This window comes from Zea mays, chromosome 4 (assembly GCF_902167145.1).
Source record: "Zea mays cultivar B73 chromosome 4, Zm-B73-REFERENCE-NAM-5.0, whole genome shotgun sequence".
Taxonomy (NCBI): domain Eukaryota; kingdom Viridiplantae; phylum Streptophyta; class Magnoliopsida; order Poales; family Poaceae; genus Zea; species Zea mays.
Window position 1 is genome coordinate 3,331,683 of NC_050099.1, and position 14,714 is coordinate 3,346,396.

Consider the following 14,714-nt stretch of genomic DNA (forward strand, 5'->3'; position numbering starts at 1 on the left):
AAAAAACTTATTTGGTGTTTTTCATTTGGGTTATTTGAGATGGTAGAATGTTGATTAGCTGCACAACAACTAGAAATGCTCTATCCCAAGATTTCAAAGATATAAATGCATTAGCTAGTGAAGCCAAGTCTACTTCTAAGCAAAGTCTACTTCTATAATATGACGATGTTTTCTTTGTACAACATATTCTGCTGATGAGCATGAGGATAAAAGAAACATGATGAACATTTTTTATTTTTTTGAAAGAAGGAATTCAACTTCTTGCGCTCTCTACGTGAATCTATTTGCATGGTAAGTTTTTTATCGAATTGTCTTTCGACAAGATTTTGAAAGTTGTGGAAGACTTGAAACATGCTAGATTTGTTTTAAACAAGTTTATCAAAGTGTATTTACTAAAATCATTAATAAAATTGATTTAATACTTATTTCAACCAATAAATTGAGAGGCATGTCACATAGAGTGAAAAAGTTTAAGAGGACAAGGTGATAATCCCTCCGTCCAATTTATAATTCGTTTGACTTTTTTTTACCAAGTTTGGTTGGCTCATATTATTCAATTTTTGTGTGAAAACAAATCAAAGACATACTTAAAGTATATTATATGTTAAATGATGTCACAATAAAAAAAATATGGACTTTTTTGAATAAGATATGTCAAAATTGAGCTAAAAAAGGCGAACGAATTATTAGTTGAAACACAGATAATATCATATTTTTATCTTGGTATAGAAGCTGATGATGACTTTTTTTTACACCGGTGTCCGGTGGTAGAACTAAAAGAACACGGTATATTAGAGCAAATGAAGGATGATATGAATGAGTGTGCTAGGAATCGATTGCGGGCTGCAAGAGCACGTCCAATTGCACAATCTGAGGTCATGTTTAGTACCCATAGAGCTAATGGTTAATCAACTATTACATTATTAGTTGCGTTGAGCTAGCTAATGATATGTATAGTGAAGAGACATTAAAACGGTTCTCCAAACAAAAGAGACAACTAAAAAGACTCTATTATATAATAATAGAGTGTCTATAAATATAGTCTATTAATAAATAGAGAAGTGACCGTGTCTATAAATATAGTCTATTAATAAATAGAGAAGCGAAGTCGTCTTGTTACTAATTAGGTTATGAGTCAGATACGTCTCTTTACAGAGAAACGACTTCACGATTTTTTTTTGCAAATATACTTTAGACATCTGAAGAGCATTTATATTAAACACCACTCTACATGTTCTAGTAAACTAATTTGTTAGATGTGACCATATGAGATAGCTACGATATTAGCTAAGTATGTTTATAATACATCAACTAATTTTTAATCGTGAAGTATTAGTTTTAGAGGTTTCCCAACAGCGAGGCAGTTACCGATCGATTAATGCTGTGGCTGTGCTGTGTCCTTGGCAAACATTTACCAGTCAGCCGTTCAGTTTGCTTTACCTGCCTTTCGAACGAACTCTCAATTCTTTCCTCCCCTGAGGTGGTTGCATTGCAACATGGAGATAGATGTGCATCAGAGCGCCGCCGCTGCTGGTGTTGGAGTATACTAGTAGTATATATAACCACACTCCCCGCCCCATCTCGATCTCCACAGCCACAGCACCCGGCAGCCGGCAGCCATGCGAAGCCGCCCCCTCCTCCTGCTCCTCCTCCTCGTCGCGGCGACGGCGGCGCCCACGGCGTCGCCGTCCTCGGCGTTCGCGTGCGCGCCGGGCGGCCCCGCGGCGTCGCTGCCGTTCTGCCGGCAGTCGCTGCCGCTGCGGGCGCGGGCGCGGGACCTCGTGTCCAGGCTGACCCGCGCCGAGAAGGTGCGGCTGCTGGTGAACAACGCGGCCGGGGTGCCGCGGCTCGGGGTGGCCGGCTACGAGTGGTGGTCCGAGGCGCTGCACGGCGTGTCGGACACGGGGCCCGGGGTGCGGTTCGGCGGCGCCTTCCCGGGCGCCACCGCGTTCCCGCAGGTCATCGGCACCGCCGCGTCGCTCAACGCCACGCTCTGGGAGCTCGTCGGACGGGTACGTGCCGTGCCGTGCCGTGCGTGTTACTAGGAGCGAGCTTTGGCTTGGCATTGCCGCCGCCGGCGACGAACGCCCCTGTGGGCTGTGCGTCGCATTGCGTGTCTGTGTCTGTGTGCGCCCGCCCGCTCTTGGCCTCTGGCGTTGGCGTCCTCCGCCGCGCCTGTCTCGTTGCTATGGTTGCCGAGGCTTGGCCGTGGCAGTTGGGGGGCTTGGGTTCCCGTGCAGTCAGACTGATGATTGCTCTAAACTGCTGCGGCGGCTACTGCCACGGAACCGTCGGATCCAAATCTACCGGTAACTGTTTCTGTGCCAGAGCTGGAATCTTTGCCTTTTGCGAGGCGAGATGGTCACTCATGGGCTCATGGCGACCCGACCCCATAGCCGTAGTAAAAGAGGGCTCGTGATAGCACAGTGCCGCTGGGGGCCAAGCAATTTGAGGCCACGTGATTGGCCGGACCGCCAGACAGAGATGTCAGGCCATCCTGCCTCGGCAGCCGTGCGCACCCCACCCACACCACACACTCTCCGTCTCCGACTACGACCATGGTCCATCCATGGCGATCAACTCAAGGCTGACAAATCCATTCATCCATTATTATATTATTATATACTGATGATGACTCGTGCAACTGCAGGCGGTGTCCGACGAGGCGCGCGCCATGTACAACGGCGGGCGGGCGGGCCTCACCTTCTGGTCCCCGAACGTGAACATCTTCCGGGACCCGCGGTGGGGCCGCGGCCAGGAGACGCCCGGCGAGGACCCCGCCGTCTCGGCGCGCTACGCCGCCGCCTACGTGCGCGGCCTCCAGCAGCCCTACGCCGCCCCGAACGGCGGCCACCGCAACCGCCTCAAGCTCGCCGCCTGCTGCAAGCACTTCACGGCGTACGACCTGGACAAGTGGGGCGGCACGGACCGGTTCCACTTCAACGCCGTGGTGGCGGCGCAGGACCTGGAGGACACCTTCAACGTCCCCTTCCGCGCCTGCGTCGAGGACGGCCGCGCCGCCAGCGTCATGTGCTCCTACAACCAGGTCAACGGCGTGCCCACGTGCGCCGACGCGGCGTTCCTGCGCGGCACCATCCGCGGGCGCTGGGGCCTGGACGGCTACATCGTCTCCGACTGCGACTCCGTCGACGTCTTCTTCCGCGACCAGCACTACACGCGCACCCCCGAGGACGCCGCCGCCGCCACGCTCCGCGCCGGCCTCGACCTCGACTGCGGGCCGTTCCTCGCGCTCTACGCCGGCTCCGCCGTCGCCGCGGGCAAGGTCGCCGACGCCGACGTCGACGCCGCGCTCCTCAACACCGTCACCGTGCAGATGCGGCTCGGCATGTTCGACGGGGACCCCGCGGCCGGGCCGTTCGGGCGCCTGGGCCCCGCGGACGTGTGCACCAGGGAGCACCAGGACCTGGCGCTCGACGCGGCGCGCCAGGGCGTCGTGCTCCTCAAGAACCGGCGCGGCGCCAGGCACAACAGGGACGTGCTCCCGCTCCGCCCCGCCGCGCACCGCGTCGTCGCCGTCGTCGGCCCGCACGCCGACGCCACCGTCGCCATGATCGGGAACTACGCGGGCAAGCCCTGCCGCTACACCACGCCGCTGCAGGGCGTCGCCGCGTACGCCGCGCGGGTTGCGCACCAGGCCGGCTGCACCGACGTCGCGTGCCGCGGGAACCAGCCCATCGCCGCGGCCGTCGAGGCGGCGCGCCAAGCCGACGCCACCGTCGTCGTCGCGGGCCTCGACCAGAGGGTGGAGGCCGAGGGCCTGGACCGGACCACCCTTCTCCTCCCTGGGCGACAGGCCGAGCTCATCTCCGCCGTGGCCAAGGCGTCCAAGGGGCCAGTCATCCTCGTGCTCATGTCTGGCGGTCCCATCGACATCGCGTTCGCGCAGAACGACCCCAGGATCGATGGGATCCTGTGGGTCGGCTACCCCGGCCAGGCCGGAGGACAGGCGATTGCCGACGTCATCTTCGGACACCATAATCCAGGTGCGAAGCTGCCGGTGACATGGTACCATCAAGACTACCTGCAGAAGGTGCCGATGACAAACATGGCGATGCGCGCGAACCCGGCGCGCGGGTACCCCGGCCGGACGTACCGGTTCTACACGGGCCCGACGATCTACCCGTTCGGGCACGGGCTCAGCTACACCCAGTTCACGCACACGCTCGCGCACGCGCCGACGCAGCTCACCGTGCGCCTCTCCGGCAGCGGCCACTCCGCCGCGTCCGCCGCCTCCCTCCTCAACGCGACGCTTGCGCGCCCCGTCCGCGCCGTGCGGGTGGCGCACGCGCGGTGCGAGGGCCTCACGGTCCCGGTGCACGTGGACGTGAGCAATGTCGGCGACCGCGACGGCGCGCACGCCGTGCTCGTGTACCACGCGGCGCCCTCGCCCTCGCACGCTGCCCCCGGCGCGGACGCGCCCGCGCGGCAGCTGGTGGCGTTCGAGAAGGTGCACGTGCCCGCGGGCGGCGTGGCGCGCGTGGAGATGCGCATCGGCGTGTGCGACCGGCTCAGCGTCGCGGACCGGAACGGCGTGCGGCGGGTCCCCGTCGGCGAGCACAGGCTGATGATCGGCGAGCTCACGCACTCGGTCTCGCTCGGCGTCGAGCAGCTCGGGGTATAACCGGATGCTTGAACGGAAGGTGGAGGATCCAGAGTAATAATTGTGATGTGATGTGTTGTTTCGGGTGGGGGGTATTATTGGCTTCTGATTGCCGGGGTGCTTGCTGCTGTCTCTGCAAAGGTGGAGATGGGAGATGTAGAAGGCACCGGATTACTGAAAATTGCTGGATTGAAAACGAAAACGATTGAAATGGAAGGAAGACAGAAGAATGTTGTTTCCCTCCTCGATACTGATGTTTTTTTTCCTGATCTTTATCTAAACAAAATCCTATGCTTTCTGACGTCAAGATTAGTGCATTTCATGGAGATCAGATTGAAATAGCTGTGCCTCAGCTTTGCAAGAAAACCTCTGCTTTTCATGGACATCCGATTGGATAATCTTCAATCAGGCCCATGAATTTGGGTTCTGGTGACTCCACCAAAATTCAGTTTCCACTGTTCATGCACCAATTTCTTTGTTGAGAGAAAACAAAAAAGAAGTCTTCTTTGCTGATGTCTGATGAATTGTCCAAACAAGACAAGCCACCTAACTAGACAATGCCACAAGCCCACAACGTTCAGCCTCACAAAGTAAAGTCTGAAAAGTTATCTTTCAATCTATACAGGAGTCAGGAGGGGGAAAAATAACACGAAAAAACAGACAAGGATAGCTAGAGAAAGCAAAGCATTGTGTGACTTGCGAACTTTATGCTTTTGTACTGTTGGTTGGCTCCACATGTATCGAATAGCTCTACAGGGCCACGAATATCGGAATATTAATGCATTATATTTTTTCTAACAAATACGAGGTGACCTCGAGCACTTGACAATGTCGTCAAGATAATTTTACCTAGATGCCTTGATAGTATCATTTATATTTTGATGTCAAATTTTCTGTCGAGCTTACAACATCTCTAATAGTTCATGAAAATGTTGAATCAATGAGTTTCCTAAATCCTAAGCGACTCAAAGTCGAGAGAACATTTTTTAGATAATGGAAACAGTTCCAGCTTTCCCCTCATAAGAGGTTAGGGCCAACTGTCACACACTACCATCCACAAAAAGACACGCGCAACAAGAAAACCAACATAGCATCTATTACATGGTACTGGTTGTAGATCGCGAACCAAAGATAGAAAGAAGTAAACAAAGCGATCAAAACGAAAGCCTATTTAAGAAGGTCCAACCAAAGTTCGCAAAAATCTAAATGACGATTTGACTCCAAACACATGCAACTTGCTATTATTAGTTCTCTATCTTCATCCTTCTTTTGCAGATTACTCCAAAACCTTCCCCAGTGGGTAACTTTTCCAAGAACCTTCGCCAGATAGTACAACATAAAACTGAAACACCTGAAAGTATTAAATTTTTAACCCTCCTGTTAACACCTAACAACCATGAACCAAGAAAGTTTCTTAAATAAATTTTAAAATATTGCTCGAAGACAATTTTGTAAAATTTTAGACTGTTTGTAAATCATCCTAGTCATTTTTATACTTTTTGTCTCTTTGCTACATTTCATTCTGTTGGAACTAGAGATGGCCAAACGGATCGCCCGACCCGGCCCAGCCCGGGCCCGGGCCCGGTGAAGCCCGGCTGAAAACCGGGCCGAGCCTACTGAGCCCGCGGGCTCAATTTCCTGTCCAAGCCCGGCCCGCAGCGGGCCTAAACGGGCCGGGCCGGCCTGTTTAGCACGAAAAAAGCGGGCTAAACGGACCGGTAAGCACGTTTTAGTGTAAAAAAAATGGGCTTAACGGGCTTAGAGGTAAACGGGCCGTGCCGGGCTAGCCCGCCGTGCCTAGTTTCCTGTCCAAACCCGGCACGGCACGAAAAGCGGGCCGGGCTCGGACCGGGCCCAAAAAGCGGGCTTCGTGCCGGACTCGCAGGCCTCGTGCTTATTGGCCATCTATAGTTGGAACTATGCCCCACTTCTTAGATTTCCCCATATCCTTCCTCCATGAAGTCTCATCACCGATTCCCATGTTTCTTCCATGCAGTTTCCAAACGCACCAACGACACAAATGATTTTATGTCTTTTTAGGAACTAGGCCCCTTTGGCAGGGCTCTGGCTTCTCCAAAAACGGCTTTGGCTCTGGCTCACGAGGTGAAGCCACTTCTTTAGATGAGCCAAAGTCATTCTGAAAAATTATTTGGCAAAACGGCTTATAGGTTGTTTTTCAGAAAGACCCTTGCACAATAACCCTTGTATCGATACTGGTCGATCTCTCCTGTACGTGGCTAGGGATTGAGGGCAGGACCAAAAAAAATAATTTGGACTGGTGGGAGAGCTATTGTGCAAAAATGACGTGAGCTGAAGCCGGGTGAGCCACTTTTTTTTGGCTCATGTCCTCTAGTTTATTTTGGAAAAACACTTCACTGGTAAAGCCATTTGAAAAAGAGGTGTTTGGCACAACTTTTACATGAGCCAGAGCCGAAGCTGAAAAATAAGCCCTACCAAAGGGGCCTAACAATTGAACAAATGACGCATGAGGGACTCCTGCTCTACGTGGCAAAAGCCCAGTGGGCTTGGCCCATTTCATACCACTGACCACCGTTTGAGCGATTCCAGTGCCCGCGCAACAGGAAACGGCCATTGACATTTGCCAACCAACCGTTCTCCTCGCCGATGCCGCTCGCCGCTGGCGATCCGTCGCCTCCGCCGTCCACCGCCCACGCCATAACCACCCCAGACGGGTGGCACCCGCGCACGGCGGAGCGCCATCTGCTTCACCTCCTCCATCACTGTCCCCTAGCTCGCGGTCGCCCGCTCGAGCTCCTCGCGTTCGCCGTCCGCCGCGCGCTCCCCTACTCCCCGCCGTCACCGCACCACCACGCCCTCGCGGCGCTGCTGCTCCTGTCCTCCCCTCCGCCACCCGCTCTGCCAATCCTCCGCCTCCTCCCTCCCGAACCCACACCCCCTCTCCCGCTCCTCAACGCCGCCGTCAAGGCCCTCTCCGCCTCCTCCCCGCCGGACGATGCCTTCCGTCTCCTCTCCACCCTCCGCCAATTCCACGCGCCTGACCGCCTAACCTTCCTGCCCCTCATCGGCTGCGCCTCCTCCTTGCCGCTCCTCTACGCGCTGCACTCGCTCCTCCTCCGCCTCGGCTTCCTATCTCACCACGTCATCTCCCTCGCCCTACTCAAGCCCTACCCGCTGCCGCAGGCCCGGGTCTTGTTCGACGATATGCCCCAAAAGAACAAGTGCACCGTCGCCTACAACACCCTCATCACGGCGTGCCTCAGGGTCAGGGACATCCGTGCAGCGCGCCACCTGTTCGACGAAATGCAGTGGCACAGGCGGTCCAGGAGGAGCGTGGTTTCCTGGAACCTTATGATCGCCGGGTGTGCACGCTGCGGACGAGATGACATGGCGGTGTCCTGTTTCGAGAGGATGATCAGGGAAGGAGAGGTGGCGCCAGATGATGGCACCTTGGTGGCAGTGCTCCCTGCTTGTGGTAGGACAGGGAATGTTAGGGCTGGGAGGTGGGCACATGAGTATGCGAGGAAGAGTGGCTTGTTGGACGGTACAGTGCATGTTGCAAATGCACTGATGGATATGTATTGCAAGAGCGGTGATGTTAATAGTGCACGGGAGGTGTTTATGACGACGCGGCCGCGTAGTGTGGTGAGCTGGAACACCTTGATCGCTGGATTCTCATTGAATGGTCGCGGAGTTGAGGGGATTGATCTGTTCCAGGAGATGAGGAGGCAAGGGATGGAGCCTAATGCTGTGACGTTCTTGGCAGTGCTTGGATGCTGTGCGCATGCTGGGGCAGTGGATATTGGGCGGGAGATCTTCCGGAGCATGCTGTCGGAGCATGGGACTGAGGCAGCAATTGAGCACTACGGGTGTATGGTGGATTTATTTGGAAGATCTGGTCTCCTTGAAGAGGCACACGTATTGATTCAGGGGATGCCAATGAAGCCTAATGCTGCGATATGGGGAGCACTTTTAAGTGCGTGTCGGGCTCATGCTGGGCTTGGCCTTGCTGAGGTGGCTCTGAAAGAGCTTATCAATCTTGAACCATGGAACTCGGGGAACTATGTGCTGTTGGCCAATCTTTATGTGGAAACAGAGCGGTGGGATGAGGCAGGGGAAGTGAGGAGATTGATGAGGAGGATGAGTGTGAATAAGGCTCCAGGGCAGAGCTTCATGGAAGAAGCTGAGTTTAGTTGACAAATTGAGACCAATAGCTAACTATGTGGAAATAACTTAAGTTTGGAAGGGAAACTTCATAGAGGGGCTGTAAATGAAAAGATCTATACATCAATTATCCCTATTAAAAGTGACTTATGCAGGTAAACATACCAGCTGTTTTTCACTATGTTCCATTTGTTATAGCAGTGATGTGCAGAATAAGCGATTGCTTTTTTAAGTATTGTTTTACAACAAACATACAATCATGGTAAAATAGGCACTAAATACCTCAATTGATATGAAAGCTAAGATATAAGATGTCATTTTTGTCTTTAGCTGTATATCAATATATTTAATATTGATGGATATATGTATGTGGTGACCCCACATCATTACACAATTGCTAACAAGGAATGGACCTTAGAGTTCTAATTTATCATGCATTCGAGTTTGAAATGTACACTAGTACACTACAGATTTATGGCTCCTTTAGAATGCAGGAATTTTAGATGAATCATACAAGAATTTCACAGGAATCAGTTCATTTTCAAAGAAAAAACATAGAAAACTGGAAATAATCCTCCGTTCCAAAGGAGCCATCAAGGTGATGTTTTGCCCAGTCATAGGTTGACAAAGTATGTCACCATAGGCATCGCATACTTTAGATGTCACATGTTGACATCTAGAATTTCTGGTAAGGCTTCCTTTTGTTATCCGACATTCTTATTAGCCAATAGAGCTCGGCTGTTGAATACTTTTAACTACTTTTGCCATGTCAGCGTACACATTAACCTACAAGCCATATATAATGGTGGAACATTTAAGTGTTCCTTAAAAGATGGCTCTCTCATTCGCTTAATAATAGCACGAGGAGCTATTTTTTCATTTTTTTGGTCCCTTACAAGCTATGCATGTTAGCAGGAGCTTTACAAATTCTCATAATCGTTTGGATGTGTAGATTTCTAGTTTCTTGCCAACTTCAACATGTTTCAGTGTCTCAGAACATGACACAATTTTCATATCCGTCATAAATTTCTTGTATTCAGGGCATCTCGAGTCTAGTTTACTTAAGAAGAAGGGGAGAGAATGCTTGAACAAGGAGCCCAACCTTATAGCAGATTCGCTGCTCACATCTCTTAATTTATCTTGAATGCCATGAGTTTCTCTGACATGGGGATATGTCAGCTCCAAGGAAAATGGTGCACGTGAGGGAGCAGGAAGACGTCCGATTGGCGGTGAGAATCAGAAACAGCTGAAGAAAGAAGTGTTGGGCCGCCGTGTGCCTAGGCCCAGTGGGCGATATCCATCGGACAAGTGGTCCGTGTAAGAGTGCAATAAGGAATACTTAAACTAAGACTGGCTACAGTGAACGCTAGGAAATGAGAAAATACTATTGCTCTCCTTCCATCTCCTACCTCTGGTTCTCCTCTGTACCGTAGCTGTAGTAGGCTGTTAACAATTGGTATCGGCTAGGGTTTCCTCGATCTGGCGTACTACACACGCAGCAAGCAGATGGCGGCCGCCTCTGAGTCCAGCATCTCGGCGGCATTGGAAGCTCAGTCCAAATCCATGGCGACCCAATCGCGTCTCCTCCAACAGATCGCTGAGCGGCTCGACGCACAGGACAGCCATTGGGCGACGTTAGAGCGCCGAGTCACCACCAACACCCGCGCGATTGGTGTGCTGGAGGCCAGGGTGGGCACAGTGGATCTCGCCCAGGTCCAATCGGACCTCACGCGCACCCTGGTGTCTCAGATGGACTCCCATGTGGCTGAGTTCCAAGCATCTGCCTGGGAGCGCCTCGACGCGGTCGAGACCGCGCTGACCACACGCGTGGAGGTGCTCGAACATGCGTCGGCCACCTGCGCGTCCTGGAGGCCTTTCATCGAACACTCCGTCGGCTTCAATCATTCCTCCATGGAAGCGCTTCGGGCGGACGTCTCACGGATCGCAGCGCGCGCCGATCCTCCTCCACACGCCGGCATCCTCGGCGCATACGAGTCGACGGGGGGACGCCCACCGGTTCCCGCAGCGCCCGTTGACGGCCCTTGGGGGCACGGCTTCCACAACTACTGTCGGGAGGGGGGCCAAGGGTTTTCCTACACCCAAGGTCCACTCCCGCACAATGGTATGCAACCTGAATCTGACCTCATTCCGTTCATGTCTTCTGTTCCTCATCATCATGATACACTAGTTGGATCAATGTACCCCCAAACTTCACACCTCCTCGGTCAATTGCCTAAAGTGCCTTTTCCTCCTTTTGATGGGGACAATCCCAAGCTGTGGCAAACTCGCTGTGAGGATTATTTTACCATGTATTCAGTTGATCCGAGGGTGTGGATCCGTATAGCTACAATGCATTTCTCAGGACCTGCAGCCCGTTGGCTTCAATCTGTAGAACCACAATTGCCACATATTTCCTGGGTTGATTTTGGGGGTCTGATTAGGGAGCGTTTCGGTCGAGATCAGCATGAAATTCTCATTCGCCAACTCTTTCATATCAAACAAACAACCACTGTCGCTGTTTATGTCGAGCAGTTTTCCCAATTAGTTGACCAACTCAAAGCTTACAGCACCATTTCCGACCCACTATACTATACAATGAGATTCATCGATGGTCTCCGTGATGACATTAAAAGTGTTGTATTAGTTCAACGTCCTCGCACATTGGATTCTGCCTTTGTTTTGGCCCAATTGCAGGAAGAGGTGGGCGCCACGCGCAGAGATACTCGGAAGTTCGATGCACCAGTCAATTTGAGGTCCTTCGCGCGTACAGCTTTGCCACTACCTCCACCCCCTCCTCGGCAAACAAGCAATTTCAAGTCAGACGTGGAACCAGTGCCCAACACGTCCAAGTCTCAATCAACTGACGACAAGTTCTCCACCTTATATGCTTATCGCAGAGCTAAAGGACTGTGCTACAAGTGTGGGCTTCAGTATTCTCGCGGTCACCGTTGTGCAGATACTGTATCCCTGCAAGTTGTGGAGGAACTGTGGCAACTCATCAATCCACCAGCGTCAGACATTGAATGTCAGTCGGAGAATGAGGGCGAACTTCAGTCCATGCTGCTCTCCCAAGCTGCTCTTCAGGGCACAGTGGCTCCTCGGACGATGAAATTTCATGGCACTATCCAAGGCATTGATTTATTGGTGTTACTCGATTCTGGTAGTTCACACTCATTTATTAGCTCCCAGGTGGCTGAACATATTCAAGGGGTGTGTCCATTGCCAAACCAACTGTCTGTACAAGTAGCCAACGGTGAGAGACTACACTGTATGCAGCATGTGCCACAGGCCGTGTGGACATTGGGAGGTTGCGAATTTCAGTCTACTCTCCGCATTCTACCACTGCAAACATACGATCTAATTGTTGGTATGGATTGGCTCGAGCTTTTCAGTCCAATGATGGTCCATTGGGGAGTGAAAGGGAATTAGGCTTATACCTAGTTCCTAAATAATTTTGGTGGTTGAATTGCCCAACACAAATCTTTGGACTAACTAGTTTGCCCAAGTGTATAGATTATACAGGTGTAAAAGGTTCACACTTAGCCAATATAAAGACCAAGTTTTGGATTCAACAAAGGAGCAACGAGGCAACCGAAGGCACCTCTGGCTGAAGGCACCGGACTGTCCGGTGTGCACCGGACAGTGTCCGGTGCGCCCAGAGGACTCCAACTCCAACTCTTCGCCCTCGGGAATTCTCGGAAGCCGGCGCGCTATAATTCACCGGACTGTCCGGTGTGCACCGGACATGTCCGGTGCTCCAAGGAAGCGCGGTCTCCGGAACTCGCCAGCCTCGGGTTCGCGCGGCAGCCGCTCCGCTAAAATTCACCGGACTGTCCGGTGTGCACCGGACTGTCCGGTGTGCACCGGACTGTCCGGTGTGCACCGGACTGTCCGGTGTACCAGCGGAGCAACGGCTCTTTTCGGCGCCAACGGCTCCCTGCGGTGCATTTAATGCGCGCGCAGCGCGCGCAGACGTCAGACATGCCCATACCGGTGCACCGGACATCAAACAGTACATGTCCGGTGTGCACCGGACACCCAGCAGGGCCCAGAAGTCAGAAGCTCCAACGGTCAGAATCCAACGGCAGTGTTGACGTGGCAGGGGCACCGGACTGTCCGGTGTGCACCGGACTGTCCGGTGCGCCATCGAGCAGACGCCTCCAGCCAACGATCATGTTTGGTGGTTGGGGCTATAAATACCCCAACCACCCCACCATTCATTGCATCCAAGTCTTCCACTTCTCAACCACTTACAAGAGCTAGGCATTCAATTCTAGACACACCCAAAGAGATCAAATCCTCTCCAATTCCATACAAACCCTAGTGACTAGTGAGAGTGATTTGCCGTGTTCATTTGAGCTCTTGCGCTTGGATCGCGTTCTTTCTTTCTCACTTGCTCTTGTGATCAACATTCAATTGTAATCAAGGCAAGAGGCACCAATTGTGTGGTGACCCTTGCGGGGGAAGTTTTGTTCCCGGCTTTGATTTGAGAAAAGAAAGCTCACTCGGTCCGCGGGACCGTTTGAGAGAGGGAAGGGTTGAAAGAGACCCGGCCTTTGTGGCCTCCTCAACGGGGAGTAGGTTTGAGAGAACCGAACCTCGGTAAAACAAATCCTTGTGTCTCACTTCATTATTCGCTTGCGATTTGTTTTTGCGCCCTCTCTCGCGGACTCTTTTATATTTCTAACGCTAACCCGGCTTGTAGTTGTGTTTATATTTGTAAATTTCAGTTTCGCCCTATTCACCCCCCCTCTAGGCGACTATCAATTGGTATCAGAGCCCGGTGCTTCATTAGAGCCTAACCGCTCGAAGTGATGTCGGGAGATCACGCCAAGAAGGAGATGGAGACCGGCGACAAACCCACTACAAGCCAAGGGAGCACTTCGTCGGAAGAGTCCCACACCAAGAGGAAGGAGAAGAGGAAGGTCTCCTCCAAAGGAAAGGAGAAAAGACTTTCTTCGCACCACGAAGAAAAGAAGGACTCCTCCAAAGGGAAGGAGAAATCTTCTTCGCATCACAAGGAAAAGAAAGAAAAATCCTCTTCTCACAAGCCGCATCGGAATGGGGACAAGCACAAGAGGATGAGGAAAGTGGTCTATTACGAGACCGACACTTCATCAACATCTACATCCGGCTCCGACGCGGCATCCGTCACTTCTAAGCGCCAAGAGCGCAAGAAGTATAGTAAGATCCCCCTACGCTACCCCCGCATTTCTAAACATACACCTTTACTTTCCGTCCCATTAGGCAAACCACCAACTTTTAATGGTGAAGATTATGCAATGTGGAGTGATTTAATGCGATTTCATCTAACCTCACTCCACAAAAGTATATGGGATGTTGTTGAGTTTGGTGTACAGGTACCATCCGTAGGGGATGAAGACTATGACACGGATGAAGTGGCCCAAATCGAGCACTTCAACTCTCAAGCTACAACAATACTCCTCGCCTCTCTAAGCAAGGAGGAATATAACAAAGTACAAGGGTTGAAAAGCGCAAAAGAGATTTGGGACCTACTCAAGACCGCGCACGAGGGTGATGAACTCACCAAAATCACCAAGCGTGAAACGATCGAGGGGGAGCTCGGTCGCTTTCGTCTTCGCCCAGGGGAGGAGCCACAAGATATGTACAACCGGCTCAAGACCTTGGTGAATCAAGTGCGCAACCTCGGGAGCAAAAAGTGGGATGACCACGAAGTGGTTAAGGTTATTTTAAGAGCTCTTATTTTCCTTAACCCCACACAAGTTCAATTAATTCGTGGTAATCCTAGATATCCACTAATGACCCCCGAGGAAGTTATCGGGAATTTTGTGAGCTTTGAATGCATGATCAAAGGATCAAAGAAGATCAACGAGCTTGACGAACCTTCCACATCCGAGGCGCAACCGGTGGCCTTCAAGGCAACGGAGGAGAAGAAGGAGGAGTCTACACCAAGTAGACAACCAATTGA

The 14,714-nt window shown here is 52.1% G+C and overlaps 2 protein-coding genes across 3 annotated transcripts; both read left to right on the plus strand.

The window, feature by feature from the left end:
* The first annotated feature begins 1,600 nt into the window (after positions 1 to 1,600).
* LOC100279508 (uncharacterized) lies at positions 1,601 to 4,867 on the plus strand. The gene is made up of 2 exons (NM_001152508.1): positions 1,601 to 2,012; positions 2,651 to 4,867. The coding sequence occupies exons 1-2, from the start codon at positions 1,620 to 1,622 to the stop codon at positions 4,640 to 4,642; spliced, it is 2,385 nt and encodes a 794-aa protein (NP_001145980.1). The 5' UTR covers positions 1,601 to 1,619; the 3' UTR covers positions 4,643 to 4,867.
* A 2,340-nt stretch (positions 4,868 to 7,207) lies between these two features.
* Positions 7,208 to 10,159, plus strand: LOC103652712 (pentatricopeptide repeat-containing protein At1g09190). 2 transcript variants are annotated; one of them, XM_008679665.2, is made up of 3 exons: positions 7,208 to 8,919; positions 9,252 to 9,452; positions 9,805 to 10,159. In XM_008679665.2, exon 1 carries the CDS (start codon positions 7,247 to 7,249, stop codon positions 8,795 to 8,797), a length of 1,551 nt encoding a protein of 516 aa, XP_008677887.1. In that variant the 5' UTR covers positions 7,208 to 7,246; the 3' UTR covers positions 8,798 to 8,919; positions 9,252 to 9,452; positions 9,805 to 10,159. The 2 variants fall into 2 exon arrangements, with proteins under 2 accessions (XP_008677887.1, XP_008677886.1); XM_008679664.2 differs by lacking the exon at positions 9,252 to 9,452.
* Positions 10,160 to 14,714: the final 4,555 nt, after the last annotated feature.